This window comes from Gopherus evgoodei, chromosome 22, assembly GCF_007399415.2.
Source record: "Gopherus evgoodei ecotype Sinaloan lineage chromosome 22, rGopEvg1_v1.p, whole genome shotgun sequence".
Taxonomy (NCBI): Eukaryota; Metazoa; Chordata; order Testudines; family Testudinidae; genus Gopherus; species Gopherus evgoodei.
Window position 1 is genome coordinate 9,379,164 of NC_044343.1, and position 14,182 is coordinate 9,393,345.

General features: G+C 41.5%; 2 protein-coding genes across 8 annotated transcripts in view; one reads left to right on the forward strand and one right to left on the reverse strand.

Moving 5' to 3' along the window:
- ACSBG2 (acyl-CoA synthetase bubblegum family member 2) overlaps positions 1 to 3,930 on the forward strand; it is a 36,952-nt gene extending 33,022 nt beyond the window's left edge. For all 3 annotated transcript variants that reach the window (XM_030540543.1, XM_030540542.1, XM_030540544.1), the window contains exons 14-15: positions 491 to 737; positions 1,956 to 3,930. In XM_030540543.1, the coding sequence (XP_030396403.1) occupies positions 491 to 737; positions 1,956 to 2,065 (357 nt within the window). In that variant the 3' untranslated portion in view covers positions 2,066 to 3,930. The remainder of the gene's footprint in view (positions 1 to 490; positions 738 to 1,955) is intronic.
- Positions 3,931 to 10,084: 6,154 nt separating this feature from the next.
- MLLT1 (MLLT1 super elongation complex subunit) overlaps positions 10,085 to 14,182 on the reverse strand; it is a 51,743-nt gene continuing 47,645 nt past the window's right edge. For all 5 annotated transcript variants that reach the window (XM_030540463.1, XM_030540462.1, XM_030540460.1 and 2 more), the window contains 2 exons: positions 14,084 to 14,155; positions 10,085 to 13,542 (listed from right to left, as the gene is read on the reverse strand). In XM_030540463.1, coding sequence (XP_030396323.1) covers positions 13,414 to 13,542; positions 14,084 to 14,155 — 201 coding nt within the window. In that variant the 3' untranslated portion in view covers positions 10,085 to 13,413. The remainder of the gene's footprint in view (positions 13,543 to 14,083; positions 14,156 to 14,182) is intronic.

Sequence of the window (14,182 nt, forward strand, 5' to 3'; positions counted from 1 at the left end):
CAGAGCTGTTAAGAGACCATGACAAAGCAGTATGGGAAGCCTGTGCTGCATTCTTGTGTGTCAGTACTTCAGTGCTGCTTGCCTCTCCCAGATTCAATGATTTTTTCTAAGGCTAGAAATGCCCCCCAATAATTAACAGTGGGGAAGAGCACGAACCACAACTGTGACTATAATAATTTAGTCATAGAAATTCTCTGCCTACTTCTAGTGCAGCCTAGGTGCTGAACAATTTTTTGTTCTCAGCATTCTGAGATCTGAGGGGTTTCACTTGAACATAATCTCCTTCAACTACTAGGCTTCTGTGAATTGGTAAACTGTTTCACATCACCTTGGTGCTTCTGGCTGTCTGCTTAGGATCAGCCAAGGTAATAGAAAATAACCTGTTCTGGGTTAAATAACAATGTGACTATAGAAAAGAGTAGTTCTTTTCTATGGTGTAGTTAATGTACAACTGTTGAACTAGTGAAATGTTCTGTCCTTCCTCTTACAGTGCAATGTAAACGAAGAAACAGGCGAACCACAGGATGATCTTACTCCAGAAGCCATAGCATACTGTCTCAAATTAGGCAGCAAAGCTACAAAAGTCTCAGACATTGTAGGTGGCAAAGACAAAGCTGTTGATGCTGCTATCCAGAAGGGAATTGCGTTAGTCAATGAGAAAGCAATCTCAAATGCACAGAAAGTACAGAAGTGGGTCCTTCTAGAGAAGGACTTCTCAATAGCTGGTGGAGAGCTAGGTAAGTGACCTGGCCTACTGCATATTGAAACAAATGCAGGACTCATGATTTCAAACTAGGTGGTGGCACATCTCATTGCCCTGAAGTCCTGTGTGCTGTGATCTCTTGCATGTATGATGATACTGAAGGCAGCCTTGAACTGCCCTGTGAGTGTACAGTGTGTTTGTGCGCTCCACTGTGCTGGACACTCACTGCAGGAGCCTGTCAGCTGGGTAGGTTGGACAATTGCCACTTTTGGCACTCTAAGTCTGACATGTAGTAATCAGAGGTGAGGAGTGAGGGGAGGAGATGCTGGCTGTCTTGTGGGTGGAACTGGATGTGACTTTAATCTTGGAGAGTGAGATGGGTTGAATGTTTCATTCCCAACACCCAGCAAGCCTTGCTGGTAACCACCTGCACCCTGGTATCATCCTGTTGTAACAACTTGTTTGTTCAGCTGCTGCAGATGTAGCAACAAGATTTTGGATACTAATGTCCAAGCCTCAGAGTGAACCTCCTCCTCCTCCTCCTACCCCCCCGCCCCTTCCTCCCCCGGCATAGAAATAATTTGCACTTCTTGGAGTTAACTTATTTCTGGTACATGCTCCCACTTAATAGTTGACCCTTTTGGATCTGAGGGGCACAAGTAGGTGGCTCCTTAATTCCACCATGTGAAGGGACCTAGTTTAATGTAAATTGAATACTGTAACCCTCTTCTAACGAATGTGCCAGAGCCTCAACTCCTTCCTTGAGAATTGCAGTAAGCTGCTTCAGGCTGTCATGCACCTCCCCCTTTGTGGTGCCCACTCACCAAGAATCATTCAATTCTTGTCCTGACAAATGACTGTAGTGGCTGGTAGGCTGGGGCCCAAGATGAGGAATTTGTTCGCTTCAGCCCCTGGACAGTATAGATGGTGTGGGAAGACAGGGCTTAAGCCTTCTCTTCCTGGCTCTGAAACTGGCAGCCTTGCTGCTTCCTTCCACCTGTACAGACTGCCCCAGGCACCAGTTTGTTGTGCCTTCCACCCTGCATACGAAGTTGATGTCAAGTGATTGCCCTTTCCAAGATGGGGAAACCATAGTAACTAAGGGAGACTTTCCAAGTTGGATGCCCAACTGCCCTTTGTGCATTCTCTAGAATCAGCAGACAGCCTTGCTTCAAGAGTAAGCTTTGGAATTGGCCTTGTTAGGATAAATAAAAGTTAAAATACTATTACTACTACCACCCTCTTCTTACAGGTCCAACTATGAAACTGAAGAGACCTGTTGTCGCAAAGATGTATAAAGACCAAATAGACCACTTGTACACTGATGTGGCAACCACATCAGCAAATCCGCTTTCAAAGTAACCTTGGAACACTGCGGGTCTCAACATCCAGTTCTCTAACTCGTCCTCTGCTATGTAAGTGTGCGTGCTGGCTGTTGCTTCAACTCCCAAATGAAGGAATAAATGGGTCTCTGAAATAAACCAGGTTTAATATTGTAGCCCTGCAATCACTGAATATATGTATACATTCCTGACTCCAGTTATTGGTGATACTGCACTAATGTCGTCTTTCTCTTTGGACTTTTTCCTAATGTCCATGGTCATCTCAAAATCAGTTGCCCACTGTATATGGGCAAGTAGAATCTCAGCAAAAGTTAGTTAAAATACTTAAATAGTACCATGGCTGTTTGTGGTTGTGTGTGGTGTGGTGTTGTGTTTTTTGTTTTTTTTTTTTAGTATTGTAAAAACCATGCTGTAACTTATTTTTCAACCAAAGTCATTTTGTCTAAAAATGAATGTAAAAGACAAGCAGGAACCTTTGGTTTCTTTATAGTGTTGCACTTGAGGGCTCAGGTACTTTTTTAATAGCAATGAAATTTGTAAGTAAATTATACACAGCATATAAAGGTTTGTATGCGTACTGCATAGAAATTGCATAGAAATTACAGGTATACTTGGTTCACTGTTGGTGTAATACAGGCTTAGACTTTTCCGGTTGGGATCTCACAAAGCCATAAACACATTGAAACTACATACTCTGCATGTGTTGTAAGAAGCATTCCAGCAAAGGGAGTCTGATAGAGCTATCAATCCTGTCCCTTCTGACTTGTTCTTCAGTTGTCCTACAATCATAGAATGTCTTGAACGCTGCCTAGGTTTTTATGGTATAGTGTTTGAGGGGGTTGAGGAAAAGGTCTTAATGACTTCTTGCAAATACACTTTTAGGACTGTAATGGATTGAACTGTTTTTAAAGGTTTCTTCTCCTTTGAAAAGAAAAGTTAACGCATGTATTAGAGAACTAGGAAATGCTCCAGTGACTATTGCCTTTTCTGGCAAAAGGATTAGTTAATTAGGGGGAGGTTCAACTGCTGGGGCGGTGTGTGTGTGGAGGGAATTTAAGTATCTACATGGTGTGTTGCATTTCTAGAACTTCAAGCTGTTTTGCGCTGTAGAGGGGCCTACAGAAGCAAGCAACTGTTACTGAATGCATGGATGCTTATAGTAAACTACTGCAGAACCTATTCATATAGGGCAAGGTGCCCCTGAGCAGAAAGGCATATCAGTTTACACTCTGCCTGGAGGAATAGAGAAGATAAATGATTACCCCCTCCTGTAAACCAGTTATGATACAGTAGTCCTGCAGGAATTTCATTGTATGAAGGCTTAACTCCAACTAAGTTTCAGGGAGTTTAAATGTTTAAAGGTCTAATTTTTTTGAGGCACTTGTATTTATCTGACCATGAACACCACTATATGAACCATGTATGAGTCCAAAAGATTGGACAAAAGTGCAATCATTTTATTTACTCTTACTCTTACTGATGTCTCTTAGTTCATTACCTTTTGTCAAGTGCCTGGAGTGGTTTGTCAGGCAGAGGAATGTGTATGTATAAATTACTGTAAGGCATCTTCAGCAAACAAGGATTAAATGGCTATTCTGATTTGTATAGCAAACATAACTTTGCCATCCCTTGAGTCACATCAGGGTTTGTTGTGCTAAGCCTTATCTGCAAGATGGCTGGGGGGGCTAGGAAAGGAATTTAAAGCACTTATACAAGAATTCACAAATTGGAATTAGCAGTGAAGATTCCATATCTGTACATATGTTTGTAATTTGGGACAAGTGCTATGCACTAGTCTCATTGGTCTTCTGTAACTATGTTCTTTGTGGGACAAGTGTGAAATGTCTGAACTTTAAGGAATGCTTAATAAACATCTGAACTTCATGTGTCTTTTTAAATAGCATTTCAGTAACTTACCACACACAGTGTTTAAACAATCTTGAACCAGCAAACTAGTGGTGAAGGGGAAGTTGAGTATCTTGGTTCATAGGATAGTAAATGATATACAGAGAGCAAGCTTTCATAAAATCTGAGAAGTGAGGTGACTCACCCCCTAACTACCTGTACTATACAGCCTGTTTGGTTATAGTGCTGACATTCTCCCATGATTTTTTTTCCAGAGTAACTCACATAACCTTCACTGCCTCTAAAGTACCAGGAGAATCTTCATTTGTCAAGTTTTAGAACTTAAATGCAAGGACCAGTGCCCCTCCTGCATAGCTAATCCCTGCTTTAGGGAGGAGGAAGCCTAAAAGCAAGCAGTGGACAATGACTAGCCCAAAGTAATGGGGCTCTAGCTGACTAACTAGTAGAAGCAGAGAAACTCAAAGCACGGGAGAATTGAGTATTGTTTAATGAACATATTAAACATACCCATTTTCATCTAGCCCCATGAGCTCTGCAGCTAATACCACATTTGGCCACCTGTGCCAGGTGACTTGGACTCAGGTTAAGAGGCTGTTGTAATTGTGGTGTAGATGTTCAGGCTCTGGCTGCAGCTTGAGCTCTGAGACCCTCCTACCTGAGACTCCTAGATCTAGCTCTACAGTGCAGTTAAACAGTTCCTTAACTAAAGTCCACGTCAGCTGGCAAGGTCAGCTGGGGGTCTCTAATTGCAGTGTACAGAATAGGGCTGTTAATCCACTCAGTGTACACACTTCATTGCAATTAATTTGAGTTATGATTACAGTGGTTAATTTGAAAATGTAAATTTTTCTAAGATTGAGCACTGTATATACTTCTATTAAAAATACTTGCATTGAAAACTCAATTCACCTCAAGTACTGTAGTACGTCACATGGAGACTGCAACTTTCAAATGTGGGTGTTTTTCCATTAGTTACATAACTGCACACAATGTACAACTTGAGCCTGCATGTCCACTCGTCCTCCTGTGTTGAGACAATTGCTAAGACAAAGGCTTGTCTACATTTATAGGCGATACTGCTGACTATTTACAATCTCACCTGAAAATGAAAACTAGTGTTGGCATGACATTTACATGCCAGATATGCTAAACATTTGTATGCCCCTTTGTGCTTCAGCCACCATTCCGGGGGGGGGGGGTGGGGGTGGGGAGGTGGTGCTTTTTTTAAAAAAGCATTAAGTTTGACTGAATACATGGAAGAATTGTCTCCTGTGTTCACACATTTCATGTAACAGTACTCTGGATAATGACCTAGCTCAGGTTTGTTTTAACACTTTTCACAGCATGTTGGTACCTTTTTTACATTTCTCAAATGTGAGATTTAAGGATAGATACAGCACTTGACACAAGGCTTAAGAATCTGAAGTCCCTTGCAGATTTTGGAAGGCACAAGGTGTGGAGTATGATTTCAGATGGTCTTAAAAGAACACCACTCCAATGCAGAAACTACAAAACCCAAACCAACCTTCTGGTGGTGGCATCTGTCTGCTCTGCTTGGATACACATCTTCTGGAAGGGTGGTTGAAGTACAAAGGGATATGAATTACTAGCACATGTCACAAATACTTTGCATTACTGGCTACAACAGGGCTATGTAAAACCTGTTCTCACTTTCAGATGACATTGTAAATGAGATGTGGGTAGCATTATCTCCTGCCAATTGCAACCAACCTTGTTTGAGTGATTGGCTGACCAAGAAGTAGGACTGAGGGGACTGGTACGTTCTATTTTATTTTTGAATGCAGTTACAAAAGTTTAACTCATGATAGAGATTGCACTACAATAGTATACTACTTCCACCTAATACAATCTCAGTGCAAATATTTAAAGTGAGCACTGTACACTTTGATTTCAATTACAATACAATTTGAAAATGTAATTGCACTAATACCATTTAAATCACTTTTTAAAATTGCTTGACAGCCCTAGCAGAGATGCACATTATATGGTCTATAGCAGCAGGTTCCAGCCTAAAGTGAGGTGGTAGGGGTGGGTTGTTAGCTACCTAGCCTAAAAGGATAAGAGAAACTCCTCCTACAAATCAGCTGTTGAGTCCTAAATTGCCATCTTAATAGGAAAAGACTCAATCAAGTCTCTCTAGAGAACATTGTAGGGGAGGTGACTTTAGTTCCAATAGCATCAAAGAAATTTCTACCTTATACACAAGGGTGCTATGACCAATACAGTAAAAATGAGTATTTGTGGCACCTTAGACTAACATTTATTTGGGCATAAGCTTTTGGGGGTTAAAACCCACTTCATCAGATGCAAGGTCTCTTTTTTGGTGATACAGATAACACAGCTACCACTCTGAATACACTAGTTGCCCTAAAGTTTGGGGTTGAATAGGATGTATTCATGTTGTAAAAACCATCCTAAAGAGCCTGTGCCCCTTACTTTACATGCCTTTCTCTCGAAGTGCAGCATGAGAGCTAGGAGCTGCAGAACTGCAACTCAGCTACCTTGAAATACTAGCTTTAGAAAGTGATTAAAATCATTATGAACTCCAGGAAAGAACAATGACAGGCTTGGTTGTTGAAGAATTACCTAGATCCCTCTAAAGAAATTAAATTCCACTCAGTCAAATACAGGGGCCAGTACCAGTTCTTTGAGGAAGGTAGAGAACTTGCCCACAAGGAAAGAGGCTAGGTTTCTCTTCTGAGCCATAAGCCTTAGCTCTGGATAGATACTTATCTAAAACCTCTTTGAAACACATGCTTACGGCCTTGTCCTGGAGTGGGGAGTGCTGTCACATTTACAAAACATCACCTGACTCTAGAAAGGCTTGATCTACCTTTCACACTTCTTACCTTTTTACATGGAATGGGGGGACAGGGGGGCTTTCCCCATCAGCCCCTCCTTTCTTCTGGTGACACTACTACTGCCAATCCCCCTCTTACTAGATGAGGAAATAGAGCCAGGGGCACTAAAAATCTTCTCCTGGGGTTGTCTGAACATAAAATGCAGAATGCTCTTTAACTCAGAGCCAGGCTCCCAGTGCTGTTCCTAAAGTGTGGTGCTCAATGCTGATGAGGCAACAGGGAGAATTCTGTACACTTGAACTATTTTTTTTTTTTTAGCTAAACATCTGTCAAAGGGGTCAGGTAGCACATGGTAATACTTCCATGACAATAAGCAACTATTGGAAAAATTCAGCTTACTTACACAATCATAGAGCAGGCTTCCTGGTGAGACACTCAAAGCCCAGAGGACTTGAATCTACAGAAGAGAGGGAAACTTTTCGACATGTACTGCCCAGCCTAATGAGAGCCACACTAGTTAAAGTAACACTCAAGTCAATGGTTTTTAAATCCATGTAGAAAATTGGGTCTTAATCTAGCATTGTATTGTCTATGGCAGACTGTAACCTGCAGACAGGGAGTGTTAGACTGGATAAGTGGTTCCAACCCATTTACCACTGTAGGCTGCAGCCACACAGTATATATGCTACCTGCATGGCCCTGAGGATGTCACATGGGCCACATCTGTGCACTGATTGGGCTGCAAGTTGAGAACCACTGGAATAGAGACAGGCAGTGTCCTGCCATCATGGAGAATGGTGGTTAAGAGCATGAGCCAGCCACCCTGTAACCAACCTGCTACCAGTGCTGTTAAATCTGATGGACAAGTCACAGAGCAGGTTGCCTCCTGCAATTATTCCTTTGCTTACGCATTGCTATTAGGGTGTGTTCACTGCCCATGGACAAAGTTAGTATCATATGGCAAAAGCAGGGATAAACACTGGTGCGCAGTGCTTAATCCAGCAGTGCATTCTAAGATTTATAAACCTTAATATAATACTGAACACACCTGTTAGGGGAATTTTAGTAACACTACTCTTAATTCCAGCAAGAAACAGTGTCCTTACACATTAGAAAACATTCTAACCCCATAGCAAATAATGGTCCTAGTGTGACTGATTACGAGAGATTTTACAGTAGAATAAACAGCACTGAATGTTCACCATAAAATTCTACTACTGTACCTGCCAACATACAGTTTCAAATCCATGCAAATACTTTAACTTCCACGATAAAAGTGTAGTGAGATCTTTAAATGGTGACCTGGGAAGGAAAGACAATTGGGTTTTATTCTATCTCATTTTGTGTTGTATAAAGGCAGCCAAAGGCTGGGGGAGTTTTCCTGCTTGTTTTGTCAACTTAAATATCAAGTTTGGACTTCACTGGTTTTGCTGAAAGGCCCTGGGAGGTGCGAGGAGGGGGGGCGGCGGGGGGAAGATGGAGCCTCTAACAAAGAGGTTAAGCTGCTGACCTGGGAACTCAGGAGGCCTGGTTTGATTACAAGCTTTGACAGACTCTGACCTTGGGCAAGTCAGTTTCCCAACTGTAAAACACAGATAATTCTTCCCTCTTTAGGGGTCACGTGAGCATAAATTCTTAAGTCTGAGGGTAATCTTACTGCAGTGGTTGGGGGGGGGGGGATCTGTTGGTTCCTAGATAGCTTTTCTTTCGCAGGGGTGAAATTTTTGAATGTTAAAACTTGAATTCTTTTAAACTCTCTTCCCTCTCACTCACATTTCCCTTCCTTGGTACCTAGTATCATAATCACAAGTTCCTGTGTCCCACAGCCTCTTCCAGAGCAGATAAGACCTGCATTTCTCATAAAAATAAGCAGAAAGCATTTTTAAAAAGCAGAAGCTGCCTGGACAGTAGAGTGCTCACTGACAATTATTGCTATACAACAAGTTGCTCCTTTATGGCCAATACAGGTCCGATCAGAATGCACTACACACACAAACCACACTGGTGAAGATTAGTTATAGGAGAATGGTGAACAGTAATTCAGAAGTGTGATAACATTTAGCACTTGTGCCCTTTTGCATTTGTCAAGCAGTTACCGTTCTGTGTTTTCTAGAGACTTGTCATTTGCTCCATGATAGTGAATTCGTGTTCCAAGTATTATTGATACTGCTGGGAGAGCAGAGTTGCAGGAGTCCCATTAAGTTGATTATTTCAAGTTTAAGCTAAGGCCACTGTTTCCATATTATTTTCTCTAGGGGGAAATATTTTCCGAAGCAGATTTACAAAGTAGAGGTCGTTCTCTAACAGAGCATCTCCTTTCCAAGTTGGAGGAATGAAATTCAGAGAAACAAAATACTCCTTAATTTTTACTTTTCCATCTTACTTTATTTCACGTTTTTCTAGAAAACTCCTCCATAATTCCACAAATTTAACAAAAAGTTTAAAATTCAGGACAGAAACAATCCTGTAACTTATTACAAACATTCTTCTTCTCTCTTTTAATCCTGGGGGCCAGATGGATTTCTTTAGCTGAGTGAAGAACGCATTTCCCAGCACAACCTTTCGTATCTTCAAATGACAAGGTATTTAATACCTTGGGTTTCAGGGAGAATACAATTAAAAATCTAGAAGCTGAAGTCCTTACACACTTTTCGGAGTGCAAACTCATCTCTTTAGTTCTTGATGGCTATTTCATGCCTCATGAAAGCAATACCCATCTGATTTCAATTTATCTTTAAAGGTAATAACCATTACAAGGTGCACAATGGTGGTGTCTAGTTTTAACACTTCAAAATGTCAACTAGCAAGTGCCAGGCACCTGAAATGATAAAGGAAGCTTCTTTTGAGCATATCAACTGTGCTATAGTGCATGTAAAGCCATTAGTGGCCACTGGACAACGTTACATTTGAAATTTACTGAACCAATAATGACACAGGTCTCTGCATGCAGAGAATATGATGGGGCAAGCTCCATAAGGGGAAGTTTAAATGTTTTACCATCAAAATAAGTTAAAGATCTCTGACAAGAACTGGTCCTAGATTGTTGCATCATAGCTCCTTACTAGTTCTGATGCTCCCACCATGGAGAGCAGTATAAGAACTTGTGGTTAAATCATTGCACTTCCATATATTCAGGCTGACTACATCGAAGCCCGTTTTACACTACTATTGTGTCCAATATTCTTCCTAACTAGCATTCTGTGATCTGGTCACAACCTTTTGTCCGTTTCTACAGTAAATGCCAGTAATGAAAGCCTCAAGGCTTAATACAGATCAGACCAAGACAACTGGACAGTGTTCTTGACCCCTTTTTTGCCCATTTATATATAGACCAAGGGCAAAGAAAAAAGCTATGCCCTGATCTCACATCCACATTACTCTGAAAGCCTTCAGGTTAATCATTACTTGTACACACCCTTAATACCAAGCTGAAGGACAGTTAGAGTAAACGAGAGTTTTGTCCATTTTCCTTGGAAAAATCATTTATGGCTAAAACAGTCAGACAATTGCATTTTTTTTAAACAATGCACGTTACTATGCATCGTCGTACAGATCTGTAGTGGTATATCGGTAGCAGTATCAAAATCTCCTTTCTATTTTACAATGATCCATCCATGCTCTCAAGAGTGACACAAGAACAAACACTTTATCCACAAATACTTGTACATGGCATGTTCAGAATACCAGTCAGCCTACTAGAGAATCTACAAGTGGAACTTTTCTTACATGTAACTAAGAGGGGACACAAAGGTTGGGAGGTCCACGATTTAAGCAATTTTTCCTTGTTTGCAGAGTAATTCCTCATGTGGTCCCCAATCCTACCACCACCACCCCAAAAAAACTAATGATTTGGTAAAATACCGGCAAAGTCCTTGTGAGAAACAAAGTACTGTTAGTAACCAACCAGCAGGCACACACAAAGGAGAACACTATCGTTGGGGGAACATTTCCATTTCAGGTTTCCCAGATTATTATAAACAGTCTAAAAAATTCATATGTAAAATACCTTTTATAAAAAAAAGATTCCCATGAAATAGTAATACTTGTTAAATTTCACAAGTAAAAATCCAGGACAGACGGCACAGTGGCCACAGGTAGAGCCCTAGGCACTACCACATGGCACAGCTATGTTCAGGGACAGCCTCAAGGCTCTGGCTCCTTGGCCCAGCTGGGGAGCATCACGATGAAGATTCTGTTTTTAATAAGACGGGAAGTGTTTGCATGCCTCTCTCTAGTCCTTTGTGCTATAGATCTGGAAGCTACGTAGTCCCAAGACCAATACAGTAAGTATGAGTGCTAGAGGTGAAGTTGATTTAGAAATGGGATTTGGGAGCAGGGAAGGAAGTTGATCTAGGGAGAAGAGAGGAGGTGAAAGTCTCAGGGACTTTCCACACAAACAGTTCAGTTAACACTGTTGCTGTTACTGTTTCATAGAGGGGAAGGCCTCACTCATCACACATCCCTTGGCTAGAGTCTCTGGCGCAAGGTTATTTTGGGGCTTTGAATACCTGGAGTCATTCTCCATACACCCAAAAAGTTTTGGGAGTGGGCTTGGACATAATGCAACACTACAGAATTCACTCCCTCCATCAAAAATAGTCTCAAAAAGCACTGACTACTCTTATAGTTTAAATGTACTCACTACGCCCTGAACAGCCCAAGGGATCTGCAGAACATTAAAAAGCTAAGTCTCTGGTGCGACCTCCTTCACTTAGCCATATCCAGTTGCAGAGCGTGAGATAGTACTGTAGTCTCATCCTTTCCTGGTAATCCTCTTAACCTTGCCATAGCACATTCTTGTACACGGTTTCTATCCAGGCGTGGAAACGTCCATCAGGAAAAAACAAATAAAACAGATAAGATCACCGTCAGCGTGACAGGCTAGACCTAGCATGAGCTTGACGTTTCTATAAAGACATGTGACAGATGGTTCAGACAGACAAAATTAACAGGAATCGGGTCAACATGACCCAACTCAAACAAGCTTATCATTATATTGCCACTTAAATCTATTAGTTGCAACATTTCCATGATAAAGAAAGGGAACATCCAAAACAAGGGACTACAATTTCATATTGAAAAGTGAGACAGCACATGGGGAAAGCCTTAGAACGATCTTTTATATCTCATCTAGCTCCCACATGGATCTTTTAAAGAGGTTTGTTTGTCTGTGTCGAGTTATTCTGAACTGTTGCTTTCCCCAAAGCTCTCTGCCAGCAGCCCATTTACAGCTGGCAAAAGCTTAAAACTTGATTGGAAAAATGAAAATTATTTCTTTAAAAATACTGACTTTAGGAAATAAGAGTTTAATATATTTCTGAAGACATGACAGCTATTTCCCCCACCTTCATTTGGAAGTCAATGATAGTTTAACTAGGATTAGTGTTCGCCATTTCCTGCCATCTTTTGAACAGGTGAGAGAAAAACCTGACTTCACTTGGTCCAAGATCTTTTAGTTTTCTAAAGGTGTCCCAAGATAAAATACTCCCTTGTTTAGGTTTTCCCAGAGTATAGCCACTACAGGAAAAATTCATCCTTGAGAACATAGAACAAGAACCAATGACATCTTTTGGCAAAGTTATTCAAACACTGAAGAATGAAAGTGAGACAGGTAAACCCCTTCCAGAGCACAAAACGCTTTGAAGATCGCTGTTCAGCTTTCATACACTAAAAATTGTTCACAAGAGGCATTTTAACAAACAAACAAGTCAAATCTTAGTAACCACCCCCCTGCCATTATCGTTAAAAAAAACATAACAGAAAAAACACACCTTTAAAATCTTAAGACCCAACTAGGCCCTTCTTATACATACAGTACATACATATATATAATATATATATATATATAAAATATACAGCTTACAGTTTTGTAGTCCTATTACAGTTAAAGCAGACTGAAAGGAGTGAGACTTTGTTTAGGGGCATGGATCAACAAGAAGTCTCAAAACCCCAGTGGGAGACAGCAGATTCTGGACGCCTCTTCAAAAAGCACAAACTCAGTCTCTCTGAGAAGCTGAAACACAGAATAAGGCCCTGCACTCTGCATATGAAACAATGCCTTCCAGGGATCAGATTACAGACAATAGGTTGTACCAAACCGCTCTAGAACTTGCAGATGATCAAAAGCGACAACTATCCACTTCCTCTGCAACAGCCCAACGGGACCCGTTCGGAAGCATTCTCTGTGGCAAGTCACGTGGCTAGCTTTGTAAAAGCCAATCTTGCTTCCACAGCACAAACAATTCTTCCCCGAGCTGGGAGAAATCTAACTCAGTTGAGTCTCTCTGCGGGCAAGTTGGTCCCTGGATTTAGCGAAGAAAGCACTATCCAAATTTCTTCAGCTCTCAGAGACACCTGAAAACGTATTCTTAAAGACACAATTTCTTGAAGTAAAACCAAAAAAGGTCACACTCTTGTGTGATTGGGAGCAGCACATCTTTTGCTCTATCAGTACCTGTGCCCACGTGTATTTACGAAGCGAGGGAGGACAGACTCAGCAATATGGGTGCTTGGTTGAAAAAAGTGCAGCAGGCTGTGCATTCACAGAGCATGGCTGTTCTCTAAGGCAGTGCTTCGGGTGAATTGAGAGAGTAAAAAGGCCTAGTTCCACGGGTTTGTTTCCTGGTACCAAGAGATGGGATTTCTGGTTTCAAAAGCAGCCCGCTTCCAAGGCTAAGCGTCATGTTGCCACTGCTTCCAAATAACTCTGCAGCTTACGGACGGTCGTTTCATCCAAGGAGAAAAGGTCAAAGTCAAAGGTTGTGTTGGTAACGTTAAAATGCCCAGTTTCCTCAATGAGATTGACAATCTGAAGAGAAAGGAACAAGGAGCACAGATTCAGCCATCCCTAGTGCACTGGAAGGAAGGGCCCAATCAAACCCCCTCCCTTGCCCTCACACTCACAAGAGAACTTATCTCCTGGCAGGGATGGATGCCCAGCCACAAAATAAAGCCAACATCATTCTCTTGCCATCTTGCTGGCTCAAGCTGAAAAAAGGCACTGGGTGGCCATTTTCTTTTAAATCTCTCTGAGGCATTTTAATTTTCTGGATGCTCCCAGGAGCCCAAGTTGGGTATGGCTCGAACAAGATAGTACACAGGCCCCTTCCCACACCTACATTTCAACTCTTTTTTAATACAAGCTCACGATGCATATCTGGCTTCTTTCTACATTGTTTTTGCTTTAATAAAGAGGGATCAGTTACTTGTGGCGAACCACCCACTGCAATGGAAAATTACAAGTGCCACTTAAAACACAAAGGGTCTGAGTTAGAGCAGTGATGTGAGACGATCACCTACGCTACACGGATCTAGGCTGTAATTTAACACAAACCCGACACACTCTCTACCTGCTGTAGTACATTGCGTTCCCGCAGCGCCATTAGCCGTCTGTGAAGCTCCACCAATTCATCCGTGTAGGCCTGTGAAAGAGACAGGTAAAAAGGAAT